We start from the raw sequence: 14399 nt of genomic DNA, 5'->3' as shown, positions 1-14399 counted from the left end.
CACGCGCTTCACCCACATTGCCCATGTGCTTTATCAGTTGCACACACACACCGTACACATGTCTGTACGTGGTTTCTCTTTCTGAACCCCTTGAGAGTCAGTTGCATGTATCATGGCCCGTGACCGCTAAATACTTGAGTGTACCCTTCCTAAGAATGAGGCTCTTACTGCCCTACAGAGCCCACAGCCGTAGTGTGGTTACAACCCAGTGACTTCAGCAGCGCCCTTTCCGTGGACGCGTAGTGTCCTTTCTGGCGTCGCTCTGCCACGCAGGGTCCGGTCTGAGACTGGTTTCTGCATTTAGGTGTCATGTCTCTTGAAAGTCTTCTTTACAAGTCTTCTGGAACGTTTTCATCGTTTCTTTTGTTGTACTTTATGAAATATTTTTGAAGAATGCAGACCTCCCTTTTAAAAAATAGAACATTCTTCGCAGTTGTTTGGGGGCAGTTTTTTCTGGAGCTGTTAATTATTACACTTATTGATGTCACCTGTCTGAGAAGAACGAGTGACCTGGTGGCAGTGGAAGGAGGGGGTGTTGCTGGTTTCTGCCTGTACATGACGGAGGAAGGTGCGTTTGGGGATTCACGCTGTTGCCCTCCCCCCCTCCCTTCCTCCCCATTCCTGCCCAGGATGCAGACTGATTTCCTGACACTCGCTGCCGTGTCTGTGATTTGGGTCGGGTGAAAAGTGAGGGTCCTGGGCAGGGAGCAGCCTGTGGCGGGGAGGGAGAACGGCGGAGGGAGCCTGAGAATGTAGCCAGGTGGGAGGTGCCTGCGGATCTCAGCCTCGGCCTCCAGCGTGGCCTGTTGACTCTCAGGAAATTAGGTAAACAGGTTCTCGCTTTGGGCTCTTGGTGGCTGTGTCGAGTAAACAGCTTGAACGGTGAACCTGAGGGTGAGTATCTTGTGGGCCTGCAGAATTGAGCAAAGTGAACGCTTAGCGTGGGGTGAAAGGAGTGGCTGTTGGGGCTCTGGCCCAGTGGAGAGAGAGCAGATTGTTTCTTCGGTCCAGGGAGAACGAGGACTTGGTAGTTTTTCAGAACGTACTCTGGGACCCTTTGCTTGCCGGCTTCCTCCAGGAGGTGTGACGAGAGCGGCTGTGCTGGCTGGTCCCCAGATGGCGCCTGCCTTGCTGGGGTCCGTGGCTCCTGCAGCCGTGCACCCTGTTCCACTCCCCCGAGGTGGCACTTGTGCTAGTTGGGCGGCGAGTTCTGGCCCACGAGTTAACCTCTGAGACCAGAATTTGTGTTGTGTTCATGTGTGAGAGAGGACTGCGCCAGGGGCTTCTCGTCGGGTTGGTGCCGCAGCTGGAGGCTCCTGGGCTGTGCCGGCTTGTAAACGGAGTGTGTCAGGATGTGCGGAGTTCTTGTTGTCCAGGGACAAAGGGCGGTATTCTTTCCTTTCAGTTTCGTAGGGCGATAACAATGAAAACAGTGGACACTGCAAAGCAGCGCAAGGGAGGAAATTGCCTTCTACGGGGCACGTGAATTCCGCTGCCAGTCAGGGAGGCAGGTGATGCACCTAGAGAGTGGGAACCATAGACCTCCGTCCGCAGGTTGGGGCCGTTAGAAAGACTCCATTTTTGTCGTTTTACATAACAGATTTAATATCTTTAGGAAAGAAGACAGAAAGACACAGGAGTGCTTTGATGCCATAAAAAAACACTCATTTCACAGAGCAGTGTGTTTGTTTTAATTTATCTAGGATACGTATCGTTTTAAAGATATGTGTTTAAGTAGTCGATCATCTCTGCCAGGTTGTTAGCTGAGAAAAGACCTGTGGCTTTGGTCTCGTGACGAATGACTCAGTGCTGGCAGGCGTCCGAGCGCTGCCCCCGCGCCCTCCCCGCCCCCGCACAGGCACAGCGCTAAGCCCCTTCCGCACGTCGTCCCCTGACCCTAGCAGTGGTGACGCCGCAGGCCTCACAGATAACACTCAGAATGTATCCGTGCACATGCTTACATGTTTTGTGTAGACATGCATTTGAAAAGGCGTCCTACTCTACACGTTACGGATGTAGTTCTGTCCAGTAAATACAGACGTGTGCTCTCTCCATGGATCCCAGGTATTTCAGTAGAGCCATTCCATCATTTGCTTAGCTGATTTCTTATTAATACATTTAAAGTTATTTCTCGTTCTTAGTAATAATGCAGCAGTAAATGTTCATGTGCTGACCTGTTTGTATGGTTGTCTAATTCTTTTAGACAAGTTTCCAGGGGTAAGGTTGCTGGGTTGGAGAGAAGAGAATGCTTGGCTTTTAAAATGGGTCCTCTTTGATCAAGAAAAAGCCAAAACAGTTACAGGAGGAGTTTGAAAGGCTCATAGGAGTGATATTCTGATGTTTCTCTTGTTTCTGTGCTCTCTTTTGTTTTTAACCCTGCATGGTTGTGTAATGGTATTCTTTTTCCCTTTTGTAGTAAGCTGTGCTAGAACCAAAATGCAATGAAAGAAACACTGGATGAATGAAAAGCCCTGCTTTGCAGCCCCTCAGCATGGCAGGCCTGCAGCTCATGACCCCTGCTTCCTCACCAATGGGTCCTTTCTTTGGACTGCCATGGCAGCAAGAAGCAATTCATGATAACATTTATACGCCGAGAAAATATCAGGTACTAATGAGAACACTAATACTGGAGCATTTTCACTAAAATGGAGTAAATTAGCATACAGTTGACACAACTCATAAAACTCATTTACCTTTTCAAGCTTTCCTCTTCTGATTAATTTTCTCATTCCAGATGCCTTTGTTCGTAATAGTCCTTTTCTTTTCTAACATCTGCTGGGTCATTGGTTTGATAGTTTTATTTGTGAAGTTTTTCATTTTTTCCCTCGCTGGAAACCTCGCTGTTCCTTAATGTCCCTTTGGAGGCGTCTGTCCTCATGAGCTGGGTGGAAGTGGGATTGGCCCGAGTGACCGAGAGCGGGCAGAACCACGGTCGCTGTAAATGCAGTCGTTCCTGCAGTCCTAGAGCGGCGTTCCTTCCATGCAAAAGTGTCTCAAAGAGACCCTACGTGCGTTTCAACATAAATGCCTGTCGTGTATAGCTGTGTGTGCTTACGCAGCACAGCTGTACATGACAGGCGTTTCAGTGCCTCCGGCTATCATTTGTATGTGCAGATGCAGAAGGTCTGCAACGTTATGGGAGGAAGGTTCTAGAAAAGAGTGGAAGTTCCTGAGTTAGAACGGAATTCAGTTTTCTGGAGTCTGTGCTTGGACAGGAGGTGCATAATCTCTTTTCCCGCCGTGCCCCAGGTCGAACTGCTCGAAGCAGCTCTGGACCGCAACACCATCGTCTGTTTGAACACTGGCTCAGGGAAGACGTTCATCGCCGTGCTGCTCACTAAGGAGCTGTCCTATCAGATCCGGGGGGACCTCGCCAGACATGGGAAGAGGACGGTGTTCCTGGTCAACTCCGGTAATGGGCGCCCGTGTTGCCGGACCGCGTGGGGGACGCGGCATGAGATTCCGCGGTTAAGCGCAGTTCCTCGGTGCGCGCTGGGTCGAGTGGTTAAAAGTGTAGCGGGTTCGACAGAGAATGTGCCTGTCGAAGCTCTGATAGCAGAAATACAATTCTGTCTTATTTCTTAACTTTACGGTATTTCTCTTAAATCCTAGTCATTTTATTTCACAGGTGTTAAACTTTAGCTTTTCTTTTAAATGTAATTGCACTCAATTCTGAGTCTACATTTCTTTTGAGTGGATTACTCTTGGAACATAATCAGAGTTGTGACAGTTATTTTGCATTTGGTGTGTTAGCTTCATAAAATATGTCAAAGCGTGCTAGATTATGAGATAGGTAACTAAGAAGATTTATGATTTTACTGTACCAGTTGTAGAAGGACAGTTACCTGCTTTGTAGTAGTTCCTCAGTGAGTTCCCAGCACTGGTTTTTGTGTGTTTGGGATTACGTATTAATTTTAAAAAGCATAGAATGTGAACATGCGCTGCTCGGGTGCCAATAGGGGCTATGGCACCCCCGTTTTTCCGGATGGTCTCCGCATGTGATGTTCTTCTGTGCTTTAAATATGCACTGGTCTCCGTTGTCTCCTGGTGAAACGATCTGATTTTACTGAAGAACACAGCAGGGTGGGTCTGCAGTGGTTACCATTCTAGCCCGAAAGCTCAGGTTGTAGGCTGGGGGTGGGGGGTCGTCTCTAGAGCGAGCAGGTGACGCGGGGTTCTCTGGAGGGAGTGACAGAGGCGGGGCGGTGAGTCTGATCCGTGCCTTTTGGAAATACCTGCTATGTCGGGGGTGAGGTGTAGTATATAATGGGAAAGGTTTTCTTAACTGTCTTAGTCGTTAGTTCAGAGAACCAGTTACAACCAACTTGTCATATTTACACGGAGTTTTTGTTTGTGACCAGCAAACCAGGTCGCTCAGCAAGTGTCCGCCGTCAGAACTCATTCTGATCTCAAGGTTGGGGAATACTCAGACCTAGAAGTCAATGCATCTTGGACAAAAGAGAAATGGAACCAAGAGTTTACTAAGCACCAGGTAAGGCTTGTAGAGAAATTCCACTCCATAAATCCCTGCGAGGCCTGGACTCGGTTGGTAAGGGGACCTTATCCTTGGCTGTCGGAGCAGGACTTGCAAACTCTGCTTCCCTGTGCCCGTCGGCCCGGCGGCCAGCCCTGTGCTCTCTCTCCCTGTGCGTCTCAGCCTCGGGCCACGTAAATCGCTCATTTGTGTTGCTTTTACTTAGAAAAGAAACAGCTTTGTCATGTGATTTTACTTGGTTGGAAAAAAGCGTAAATTCCACCTGCCTATTTCCAACTTGCAGGCAACCTGCTTTCAGGAAATTTACTCTTGAGTGAGATGTCTTGGAACAGGAGACACTTCATGGCTGAGATCTTTGGGTCTTTAACGAGGTCTCCTCCGACCTCGAGTCCCCGCGTAGCCCGGCCTGTGCTGAGGGCCTCTGGGGTGCTGGTGGCGGCGGCTCTGCAGCTGTGAGGAGCGGCCGGCCTACGGAGTCTGCCGAGGGTCCCCTAGCATGTCCCCGGAGTGGGCGGAGCCTGCGTTTAAAAAGCACTGCAATGGCCCCAGAAAGAAGCTATAAAGGGAACATTTAGTTTGTGTCATCTTCTAGAAAACTTTGTCAGTTCAATGGGGAGAAAAAAGAAAAAAAACGGTGTCAAGTATTTTGTGATTTGATTACATTTGCAGGGCTCACCGGTCAAAATATGTCTGTAGGAACCTAAAAACCTGAAGTAGATTTAATAGCGCTATCATTTTTTAAAAAAGGTATTCATTATCAAGAATTTTTCTCGTAGTCTGTTTCATGTTTTCCTAACTCTCCTTCTTGGTTCTGAAGTACGAGCTTCCACGCATTCAGAGTTTCGCTGTAGTTACGGCGGATGGATTTCGTAGTTCTCACCTGCAGTGCAGCGGCGCCTTGGTCCCCTTCTGTGTAGGTGGGTCCGGCAGGCGAATGGTGCGCTGGTTTGCGAACTGATGTTGGTTTCATTTTAGGTTCTCATTATGACTTGCTATGTCGCCTTGATTGTTTTGAAAAATGGCTACTTATCACTGTCAGACATTAACCTTTTGGTGTTTGATGAGTGTCATCTTGCAATTCTAGACCACCCCTACCGAGAAATTATGAAGGTGAGCTTTTGTATTTTATTAGCCTTAGTACTTCAGGTCAAATTACTACATATAAGCAGTATTTTTATATATTAAAAACGATATTAGTTGCCAATTTTGAGAACTTGGTTCCAGTGTGTGAATGAATGAATATTAATGTTCACTTATATCTATACTCTATAATAAGAAACGATAATAAATCTATAATCTAAATCTGTAATAAAATTTTAAACATAAATGAATTGCACAATCTGTCATAGCATATTTAAATCTTCCCTTTTGATAAACAGAGCTTTTAAATAAGCTACTGTACTTCTGTAAGTAATATTTTTAGTATTTGTCAATCGCTTTGACATGTTTTAATATGGTGTTATCTCTTGTTATGGCCTTGCAAAATGAAATTTTTCCTTATCTTTTATTATGCTAGCTCTGTGAAAGTTGCCCATCATGCCCTCGTATTTTGGGACTAACTGCTTCCATTTTAAATGGGAAATGTGATCCAGAGGAATTAGAAGAAAAGATTCAGAAACTGGAGAAAATTCTTAAGAGTAATGCCGAAACTGCAACTGACCTGGTGGTCTTAGACAGGTACGCACTTGGCTGGACTTGGTGTGGCCAGACCAGCGGTCACTAACTTCAAGCCTTCAGGACCTCCTGCTGTGCCTTGCAGCTGGTGCCTGTTTCAGAGAGAGCACGGCTGCTGACGGGCATGAGCAGGACTAGCAGCTCTTTATCGGCACGGTTACTGGCGGCTGCAGGCGGGGGTTTAACCTTTTCCCACAGAGTAGCAAATGGGGCTCCTTGTGCCATAAGAGGGAAGGTTGCATCAACGTGGACCCTTCGTACTTGCTGATACTGACGGGGCCTGGGAGCGTGGACAGTGTAGTCATGCCCTCTTCCACCAGTGTGTGCGCTTTGTTTCCCATGGCCTACGTGTCCTGTGGGGTGGTTTGAGAAGAACACTATTTAGAGAATTTAGTATTTTACAGTATGCTTTAAAATAATTGGAAGCACTTTGAAAATGGGAGTGAACTTCTGAGAAAGATGTTTATGATTTCTAAGTTTGTCTCTTTGAGGAGGTTGCTATTTTGAGTTTCATTAACACACACACACACACACACACACACACACCATGCTTTTTGATTTAAGTTCCTGGAAGGGAGCCCGTATAAATTAGAATTTAAAATAAAAGTAAGTAATTCAATTCATATTAAAATACCTTTATATCCTTGTAAGATGCAATCTTGAACAAGGCTAAAGATCACCAAGTGCGACAGTTACAATAGACAGAGAAGACTGATCTCTCAGGTTACGGGTTTGAATCAGACGTGGGTTTCGAGTACTGACTCCACTGACTGTAAGCTCTGTGACTTGGAGTGAGTCATTTGCAGTTCCTAAAGTGATACAGTGGCATTGACGATGGTTTCAGGGGGTTTTTTGATGATTCATTACATTGACACCTAGAAAACAACTTTCAGTGTGCCTGTCATTTAGTAGAATTTTGGGAGAGTTCTCTAGGTAGAGTGAGAAGAAAAGGAAATGTTTCAGGTTATGGAATTTGGGTACCCAAGTGCTATATGAAATACAGACCTCGTAACCTTTGGGACACGGTACTTTTGGCCTCTGAGCCAAGACGATCCACGACGTAGCAGTTAAGGCTGTGCTTCTGCTTTTGTTTGACCCGAATTAGATTGGTAGGCTGCCCTGCTGACATCTTTAAAAACAGTAGCAGCAGTGGAGCATTTAAGTATAACTGACAAGTAATCTGTTGAATTTGGCATTACCTGCTTCTCTAACTGCCTCTTTGGTTAAGTATAGATTATGGTGGAGCATAATGAAAACGGAAGCAGTAAATATGTCTTCACTGTATTTCTTTTCCGTAATTATTTCTTGTGCTTTTAGAATAATACGTGTCATTCTGGTTGTCATAGTTTATGAAATGCATGAAAGATCCAAGGAATGACATTGTAATTGATCGAAAGTGGAAGGGAACTTTCCTTATGTCGGGAGAAGTTAAAAACAAAGTTGACATTTGCAGGTGCTGAAGTTTCAAATAGTATGGAAGTGAGGCAGTTTAAGGATGACACTTTCTCCCTGTGACCTACCCCCATCACCGACTTCTCCTGCTGAGAAGTCGTCATCACTGGGTTTCTGGAGTATTTTGATCAGCATTGTTCCTAAGCAGATAAAAGATGAAAGTCTAACCCTAAAAAACAAAATGAAAAACCTGGGTGGTGATGAGTTCACAAAACCCCGAGACGGCCAGCTTTCTGCAGTCGCCCCCGGAGCCCTGGCGGCCGGCGCACAGCCCGGACACCGGCGAGCCCCGCCTCGCCCCCCGCCCCGCAGGGAGGCCGTGAGCCTACAGTCCGGAGCAGGCGCACCAGCTGAACGTGGGCGGTTTCTTTGGGGTTTGGATGCGTAGTGGATCGTGATGCAGTAGTGAGTTTATTGTAGTATCGGCAACTTTTGTTCCTGATGTTCAAGGTATACTTCGCAGCCGTATGAGATTGTGGTAGACTGTGGACCATTTATGGACAGGAGTGGGCTTTACGAAAGACTGCTGATGGAATTAGAAGAAGCACTTAATTTTATCAACGACTGTAACGTATCTGTACATGCAAAAGAAAGAGATTCTACTTCAATTTCTAAACAGGTAAGCATCTACAAGTAAGTACAGGAAGTATAATAAAAGGCTTCTGTTTTAGTATTGAAATGAAAATATGCTTCTAATGAGGCTACTTTCTGTTCATTTTAATTGAAGGCCTTACCTTCTTATCATGTATAATGAATTTTTTTTATTAAACATGTATTGGGTTGAGTTTACTACTACCTGACAGACATTTCTGTTAAGTGTAGACCTCCCTGACTTGAGGGATGACGTAGGGTTCGTGTCATGGCTATTTAAATAAAAGGGGTCCGTTCTCCCCCCTCCCCCTGTGGCCAAATGGGTTAGCTCCTGTTCAAACCCTTTCTTCTGAGGTCTCCTTGTATGAGGTGGGTATGAGCTCATCATCCTGAGTGGGACTCAGCTTTGAGAAGAGATCCCTTAGGGTAGTGGTTCCCAAAGTGTGGCCCCCCCCGCCCCCCGGAACTTCTGGGACATGCAGATTACGGGTCCACCCCTGACCCAGGGAGTGTGAGTCTCTAGGGCGGGGTTCTGACCTGCGAGACCCGACAAGTCCTCCAGTTACCCTGACACATTGAAACTTGAGAACTTGCTCTAGGACTTTGCAACCATTCGTGAGTGTTGACCCTGTTGAATCTGCATCTTCTTTCTCTCTCACTGGTTTTTTCTGAAGCAGCAGCGCGCAGACTCTTTCCAGCCCTTGAGTTTTCATCATGTCTGTGTGCAGTCCACCGGGCCTTTTGCTCGGTTGCAGAAGACCCCTCAGTTACCCGCTGTGGATCTATGTTCTGCTCTGAGCCAGGGTTGGAAGGTGTGGTTCTCTGGGCACAGAGTTAAAGGAGACTTGTTGCTCTCTGATACCTAAAATAAAGTGACTCCTGCTACGGAATTCCTTGCACAGTTACCTGGAAGTAAATGGCTCATTCGTACTTCTAACTGGTCACAGATGAAAAATTAAATTTTATTATCCTTATACAGTTGCATCTTTTAATTCCTATTATTTAATTGTTTTGGCTGGGGGAAAGAAAAGAATGGTTCTGGACATAATACATAGGAAACAGCAGAGCTCGGAGAGTCCTCCGGCTGCTCCCCCCAGCCTCAGGGAAGCAACCTCAGAGTTGAGCGTAGTGGGGTAAACTTGTCTGGGAGGGGCAGTTCGGGACAGCTTAGACCCCAGTTGAACCCTGCAGGGAAGTGCTGCCCGCCGACTGTTCACGCTGAGCTCTGCACGTTGTGTTGCAGATACTGTCAGACTGCCGCGCGGTGCTGGTGGTCCTGGGGCCCTGGTGCGCAGACAAAGTGGCCGGCATGATGGTGAGGGAGCTGCAGAAGTACATCAAGCACGAGCAGGAGGAGCTGCACAGGAAGTTTCTATTGTTTACAGACACTTTCCTACGGAAAATACATGCACTATGTGAAGAGCACTTCTCACCTGCCTCACTTGACCTGAAATTTGTAACTCCTAAAGTGATAAAACTGCTTGAAATCCTACGCAAATACAAACCATATGAGCGGCAGCAGTTTGAAAGCGTTGAGTGGTACAATAATAGGAACCAGGATAATTATGTGTCTTGGAGTGATTCTGAGGATGACGATGAGGATGAAGAAATTGAAGAAAAGGAGAAGCCAGAGACAAATTTTCCTTCTCCGTTTACCAATATTTTATGTGGAATTATTTTTGTGGAAAGAAGATACACAGCGGTCGTCTTAAACAGGTAAATCTCTAAGACGAACATTTTCCCCGGAGTAGAACGAGGCAGCTTTTCGTCCAGTGACTGGTCTGGGACGGTCCTCGGAGCCGGCAGGGGGGCGACGTGAGTCCCGTGGGTGCCACATGGGGTCGACAGGGGTGGACAGCGAGGGTGCGTGTGCACGGTAGCTTCCCCGAAAGGCTGGATTTCGAGTGGCTGAGACTTTTTCTCCGAGGATGCCTCGCTGTTCTAATCCATCTAAAGCAGAGAGCAGGGACAGAAGAATGAAGGTGCAATAGAGCGTCCCTTGCTTTGGTTTGGCTGGGAACTCGGTTCAGACACTTACTGCTCTGTGACGACGGGTCAGGCGCTGTGTGCCGCGGTCCACGCAGCAAGCTCTCTTCTGAAGGCAGTCTTTCATGTTAGCTTCTCCTTCCCCCGAATAACAGATGTTGATTTGGGTCTGTGCACGTGCAAGTCTGCAGTGGAGAAAGTTGAGGACCCCTGGCCTCGCAGTTTGGATGGCTCCACAGACTGCGTGTTGGAACGACCTGAGTTGGGGGAGAGTGAAACGTTAGGGGGGAGTGTGGGAGCTGCCGGCGAAGGAGGCAGGGGGTCCGAGCAGGTGGTGCGTTCCCGCCCACCCTCTCCGACGGCGGGGTGTCTTGCTTGAGCACGGACCTGCCGGGGAGCTGGGCTTGGAGTCTGTGTCAGGTTGTCACCTAGTGTCTGGTTCTTTCGGTCTGTGGACAGACGCCCCGTTATTGCAAGGGCCCAGGGCCGGGGGCGGGGGGGGGGGGGGTGTACTGCGTGCTGCAGGCCAGCTCCTTCTCCGTGAGACCCAGTAATTGGCCGGAGCTGATCCCGCGGAGCCTTTCCTGCAAGTAGTGATCTCTGAGGGCAAATTAAGCTTTGCTTCCTGAGGTAATTTGGGATTTTTTTTTCCTAAACTGCTTCTGACTGGTTTGGGATTTTTGAAAACTTACTTGAGTAACGAGAAATTGGACTCTGGGGTCGTCATCTGGTGGTTTTCAGTCTGGCAATTTTCATAGTCATTGGGCCTGATCCTCGTGATGAACGCAAAGCGAAATAACTTGAGGTAGTGAATTATGCTGAAATCAGAAGTTCAGGTTGGAAGGGGACCCCACCAACGATCTAATCCAGCCCACTTAGTTTTATAAAAGAGAGAGGGGGCCTCGGGGGAGAGCCCCGGACTCCGAGTCGAATTGCTGGCTAGTGACAGAGGCAGTTTGAGAACCCCGGTGCCTGCCCCCTCGTCTCCATTGCTCCTGCAATCAGAGGGCCCCGGGCGTCCGCGGAGGACACTGACCGGGCCGTGGAGTGGGAAGGCTGCCCACACGGCCGTGGAGTGGGAAGGCTGCTGGGATCCGGGAGGGCTTGCCCTCAGCACCGCTCTCCGAGGGCTCATGGACACGCCGCGCCCTCCCGGAGTGCTGCGGGGCTCAGCCCGTGTCCCGGGCTCGGAGAGGGGGGCGCGGGTGTGTTTTCTCCCTTGCCACTCATCTCCGCGTGTGTTTTTCAGTGTAGAGGCAGGGCCAGTTTTCATTGCAGCAGCGCTAGCCTGAAAAGGTTTTATCAAAAATCAGCCCGTTACTTCCTATTGACTCTGAGGATCAGATGAATTGTGATCAACTCTCAAAAAATGCGGCTGGAATGTAGTGTTGGATGATGAATCAAGAGCGGTTTGCGGGTTGACTTTATGGGCAGCTAATTAAATGTACAATAGAGGTCTTGTTCCAGTTCGCTTTTTAATAAGCTTAGAAAAACTTCCTGAAATCCAGAATCCAGATTCTTTCCTTCCATCAACTTAATGGGAGGAAAAACCCTTCTTCAGTGAACAGTTTCATGGGCGTATGGGCTATTGTAGTGCGCAGGCAGTTTTCTCCTCTCCTGATTACAAAAATAAATCAGAGTTCCACTTCTGGGTGTAGTGTAGGTGTGTGTGTACGGGCTTACGCTTATAGTTTTTCTTTTGCCACGTGTATATATGGTTTATAATTTATCTTTATGTATGTATTTTTCAGTTTCACAACCCTTCATGGGGAGAAGGTGGATATTTTTACTCTGTTGTGGACGAGGAAACCAAGACTCAATGGGTGCCTCTCCCAAGGCCGCACGGATACCAAGGGCAGCAGGCGGCTTCCTTTCGGGCTCGTGTTCCTCCTGCTGGGTGGTTCACTAGTGTTCTGTGGCGCTGGGGCTGGGCTGGCCTGGGTGTATGTCCCCCCACCACTCTGCACTCCCCTAATAACTCTTGTTCACAGAAGACTGCAGGGATAGGACAGGTCTCCCTGTAGCCCCGTGTCCCCCATCTGTGACTAACGTCTCCTGTGGCCGCGGCGCACTTGCCACGGCGCAACCGGGGACGGTACTGCAGTGTCGCTGTGGGCTGCACTCCAGGCTTCATCTGAGTTTCACCGCTTTTCCCCTGAGTATCCTTTCTTTTCCCCAGTACATGTGGTGCCGAAACGAGCACTGACATCCTCTGTGTGATCCAAGGCACCGTACTGCTCTAGTTGTTCTGTCTCTGTCATCTCTGGTCTGCTACAGTTTCTCAGGCTTGCTTTCTTTCTCTTTAAAGTATTTCCTACTGATTATGCTCTTACAGTTTTCCCAATTTTCCCCCTTTATCCCCCCTCCACCCTGCCCCCCCAGTCCTCCAGTATCCCCCCCTTAGTTCATGTCCATGGGTTGTCATATAAGTTCTTTGAGTCCTCTGTTTCCTATACCATTTTTTATCTTTCCCTGTCTATTTTATGCCTACTTAATTATGCTGCTTCTTCCCTGTGCCTTTTCCCCACTTAGCCTCCCTTCCCCCTCCCCACTGAATCCTCTGTGTGATCCCCACTTCTCTGGTTCTGTTCCTGTTCTGGCTGTTTGCTCAGTTTTTGTTTTCGTTGTTTTTCTTTTCTTTTACATTCATTTGTTAATAGTTGTGAGTTTGTTGTCATTTTATTGTTCATATTTTTTATCTTTTTCTTAGATAAGTTCCTTTAATATTTCATATAATAAGGGCTTGGTGATGATGAACTCCTTTATCTTGACCTTATCTGGGAAGCACTTTATCTTCCCTTCCATTCTGAATGAAAGCTTTGCCGGACAGAGTCATCTTGGATGTAGGTCCTTGCCTTTCATGACTTGGAATACTTCTTTCCAGCCCCTTCTTGCCTGCAAGGTTTCCTTTGAGAAATCACCTGACAGTCTGATGGGAACTCCCTTGTAAGTAACTGTCTCCTTTTCTCTTGTTGCTTTTAGGATTTTCTCTTTGTCTCTGATCCTGGGTAACTTAATGATGTGCCACGGTGTGCTCCTCCTCGGGTCCAACCTCTTTGGGACTCTCTGGGCTTCCTGGACTTGCTTCTGTTGCCTTCACCAGTTTGGGGAAGTTTTCCTTCATTTTGTTCAAATAAGTTTTCAATTTCTTGCTGCTGTTCTCCTTCTGGCAGCCCTATGATTCGGATATTAGAACGTTTCAGGTTGTCCCAGAGAATCCGCAGCCTCTCTTCATTTTTTTGGATTCTTGTTTCTTCATTCTGATCCAGTTGGATGTTTGTTTCTTCCTTTCGTTCCAAATCGTTGCTCTGAGTCCTGGTTTCCTTCTTGTCACTGTTGGTTCCCTGAATGTTTTGCTTTATTTCATTTTGGCTATCTTTCATTTTTCAACCAAGTTCGATCAGTTCTGTCAGCATTTTGATTACCAGAGCTTTAAATTCTCCGTCAGATAGGTTGGCAATCTCCTCGTTGCATAGTTCCTAGGTCTTGCTGTGTTCTTGCATTGGGGCCATGTTTCTTTGTCTCAGGGCACCTGGTAAGTTGTAAGGGGGCAGGTCTCAGGTATTCACCCGGGCGGGGCAACCCTCCTGGCCGCACTGCCTGTGGGGGAGGGGCCGGAGAGGGACGGCGCATCCGCCTGCTCCCCTCCAGTGCACTTTCCGACAGTCTCTCAAGTCGGACTGGAGGTGTCTCCCACCGAGGCCACCCCGTAGCCCGCGTCAGCTCCGAGTCTCGGTTTCCCTCCAAGTCAGCTGGGCACTCAGCCCCGCCCTCCAGCTGCCTGGCTGCGGTTTTTCGAGCCAGCCCCGTGGTCCGCCTTAGCAGTCTGGTTCTTCTCGTTGATTTTCTCTTTAATTCCCTGGTTGTCGGAATTCCACACACTTTGATTTTCTGGTGCTTTTGTTGGTGGTTTATTGATTTTAGGTTGGTGGTTCTCCTTTTGGTTGTGCGAAGAGGTGAAGGGTTTCTGCCTACGCCTCCATCTTGGCCGGAACTCCAAAATTATATCAGTTTCTCAGGCTTTCCTTGTTTTTGATGACCTTGACAGTCTTGAGGAGCACTACTCAGGTATTTTGTAGAAATAAGTTTTATGTTTTGGGGGGAAATAAGTTTTATGCTGTTAGTAGGTAATGTTCGTGGAATGTTACAAAAATATTGGTTTCTGGACGTGAAATTAGGAGAAAACAATAACCAGGAGGTC

At 47.7% G+C, this 14399-nt stretch overlaps 1 protein-coding gene across 6 annotated transcripts in view; it reads left to right on the top strand.

The window, feature by feature from the left end:
* Positions 1–14399, top strand: part of DICER1 (dicer 1, ribonuclease III) — a 66338-nt gene that overhangs the window by 24852 nt on the left and 27087 nt on the right. For 3 of the 6 annotated variants that reach the window (XM_045822114.1, XM_045822113.1, XM_045822112.1), the window contains 6 exons: positions 3250–3412; positions 4362–4492; positions 5471–5605; positions 6012–6172; positions 8072–8240; positions 9456–9928. In XM_045822114.1, coding sequence (XP_045678070.1) covers positions 3250–3412; positions 4362–4492; positions 5471–5605; positions 6012–6172; positions 8072–8240; positions 9456–9928 — 1232 coding nt within the window. Of the gene's footprint in view, positions 1–2416; positions 2606–3249; positions 3413–4361; positions 4493–5470; positions 5606–6011; positions 6173–8071; positions 8241–9455; positions 9933–14399 lie in introns of those variants that run through there. The other 3 variants (XM_045822115.1, XM_045822111.1, XM_045822116.1) reach the window with 2 other exon arrangements.

The sequence above is a fragment of the Phyllostomus hastatus genome, unplaced genomic scaffold (assembly GCF_019186645.2).
Source record: "Phyllostomus hastatus isolate PE091 unplaced genomic scaffold, TTU_PhHast_1.1 phas_scaffold_501, whole genome shotgun sequence".
Classification (NCBI taxonomy): Eukaryota; Metazoa; Chordata; class Mammalia; order Chiroptera; family Phyllostomidae; genus Phyllostomus; species Phyllostomus hastatus.
This window is presented reverse-complemented; position numbering and strand designations above follow the sequence as displayed.